Here is a 2,733-nt window from a genome sequence, read left to right as displayed (position 1 = left end):
CTAGTCCCTTTTCAAATAAAGATTGTTATCAATATATGCTACTTTAATAGATAGTGTTGTTTTTTTTACATTGTATGATCCCATTTAAAAAAATTTGTGTATTTTGTATACTTCACACTACAATTCACTGACAAACTACCGTCAGTGAGTTTTAAATAATCGCTTGGTATCACAGCTTAAAGAATTGTCCTCTCAAAATGCATGTTGTCTATAGTGAATTAGATTTTGTACGAGGATATTTTAAACACTTTCATTTGCTTTGTATAGAGATGACCAGAATTATTTCTTTTTGAATGACACAGTTGAAACTTAATAATGTATGTGATTTTTTTTCCCTTTTTAGTTTGATGGTCTTTTCTTATCTTACAGATGCTTGTGACCACACCAGAAAAATGGGATGTAGTGACAAGAAAGAGTGTTGGGGATGTAGCTCTTTCCCAAATTGTAAAACTCCTTATTCTTGATGAAGTTCATTTGCTGCATGAAGATAGAGGACCAGTATTAGAAAGCATAGTTGCACGTACTTTACGGCAGGTAAGAGGAAGTTATTTATAAGCTTATTTTGGAGGGATGAGCAGGTTTTTAAACTTAAAATGTAGCATTCAAATGAAATGTTAATCTGCATCGTTCATGGGAATAAAGATAATTTTAGTGTGGAGAAAACTTAAGCTATTTCATTTTCACATTAAAAGTCCTCTATCTTTCTTTCTTCCAAATCTTACTTTTATTGACATTTCTTTAAATTAACCTGAATAAAGGAAAACTTTCCTTCTAAACCTGTGTTGCAAAGCTAAGTCTAATACTGACATTTTAATTACTATATTTAAAGGGGGGCATGTACATATTGTCTCTAGTTTTAGACCTTGTTGGTTATTCATAAACAGTCCAAACTAGAACTGGTAAATTCCTAGTGCCAGGATTCTTATGATATTTCCATCTAAGGCCATTTTCATTATGTGAAAAGATAACTTAGAATACTCATGAATATTTAAATGATATTTTGGGGGAGATTGTGCATATATAGAAAAAAGATGAACACTTGCTTTTCAACCTAAGGAAGAACTCTAAGTCCTTGACTCCACATTTGTTACTGTTGTTTATTCATATTCTCCTGCCTTTATTTTCTTTCTGAAATAGCCAAGACTCCATGACAAATAATTCTCTTGTCAATAACCTTAACTTACTTATCCCATGAGTACCTGACAAAATTACAATAGTGAATTAGTTGAATCGTGTCTGCATCTCTAGCCAGACTGCTGATCATTAGTGGAGAAGATTACACAGTGATGTAGACTAGCATCAGTATACATTCATAGACTGTGGTGTAGATTGTGCATTCATAGCCTCTAAATTCACCTGGCTCCTTGGGATTACCCTGTAACTTCTAAGCAGCTTTTCTTCTGTTTCCTTAATATGACCCTTTCTGAGCTTCACCAGTCTCCTCTGTCACTCTTCCTCATCCTGCCCTGCCTCATTCTTATACAGCAGTACTTTTTACTGAATGGAAGTAGAGTCCTTCATGCTTGAACTCCCTCAATTTCCATCCCTTTCCTTCCTCTCCCTACCCAGAAAATAAACAACCCCTTCTTCCCACCACAAACATTACCTTTTATTATACTCCTTGTCCTTTTCTCAGAAGTCCCCTCTCCCTTTGCCTTGAACCCAGGTCCTTTCACTCCATTAAGTTACCCCCTTTCTTTCTTCTATGTCTTTGCCTTCTCTCTCTCAGTAGGCACTGTCACTTCAGCTTAAAAGAATTGCAAAGTCCCTTTTATCTTTACCAGAAAACTTCCCTCAAACCTTCCCCTCTCCAATAACTTGGATATAGTGGTAAACAAAACAAAGCTCTTGCTTACATTTAGATTTGAAGCTGGCCAAGAGTATGGTGCATATGCATGAAAGAGTATGTAGCAAGCTGAAAAAATGGTTTCTTGCAGCAGAAATGGAATGGGAGGAGCCTTTGAGACATGTTCACTTTTTACCACATAAATTAAAAATGTTTGTATACATACACATACACAAAACACAAAGGGTTGAAATATTCAAAGTAGCTTCACAGAAATCAGAGATTTTAGCTAATATCCAATTTAAGTGTAATTTCAAGAGTGCATGATAAAGCATGGAGAAGTCTGAAACTGCTGAATCTACTCTCCAGGTCCTTTCTTGCTACAATTGATGTGCCCTGGCCCAGATTTTATATATGATATCTCAAAAAAAACATGTAGGGCATCATTTACACAAAAGAGAGCTATTTTGATAATAAAGTGCTTTGATTTTGTACCCTGATACTTAGCTTTAGTGACGTTGTTCAGGGAGCCATACTGCATGAATCCACACATTCCATATTTACTTTCAATGAACCACCTAGAGAGACCATGTCCATCCAGCTAAAATTAATCTACAAATAAGAACTTTCTGGAATATTGGAACATTAGAGGCCAAGTAAATATCATTAGTATATTTGTTAGGATTCTTCACTGAAAAAGCAATCAGTCCTATAGGTGTAGCACCATAGATGGCAATCTTGCTGCAAATCTTTTCTTTATGTATGTATACAGACACATATATATAACATTGTATATCACGTATAGTATTTTTAAGCCGTTATAAGTTTAAAAACATTTGGCCGGGTGCTGTGGCTCATGCCTGTTATCCTAGCTCTCTGGGAGGCCAAGGCGGGCGGATTGTTTGAGCTCAGGAGTTCGAGACCAGCCTGAGCAAGAGTGAGACCCC

General features: G+C 35.9%; 1 protein-coding gene across 1 annotated transcript in view; it reads left to right on the top strand.

Moving 5' to 3' along the window:
- ASCC3 (activating signal cointegrator 1 complex subunit 3) overlaps window positions 1-2,733 on the top strand; it is a 283,174-nt gene that overhangs the window by 25,812 nt on the left and 254,629 nt on the right. The window contains exon 4 of the mRNA XM_012661845.1: window positions 370-534. Coding sequence (XP_012517299.1) covers window positions 370-534 — 165 coding nt within the window. The remainder of the gene's footprint in view (window positions 1-369; window positions 535-2,733) is intronic.

This window comes from Propithecus coquereli, unplaced genomic scaffold, assembly GCF_000956105.1.
Source record: "Propithecus coquereli isolate 6110/MARCELLA unplaced genomic scaffold, Pcoq_1.0 Scaffold74, whole genome shotgun sequence".
Lineage (NCBI taxonomy): Eukaryota > Metazoa > Chordata > Mammalia > Primates > Indriidae > Propithecus > Propithecus coquereli.
This window is presented reverse-complemented; position numbering and strand designations above follow the sequence as displayed.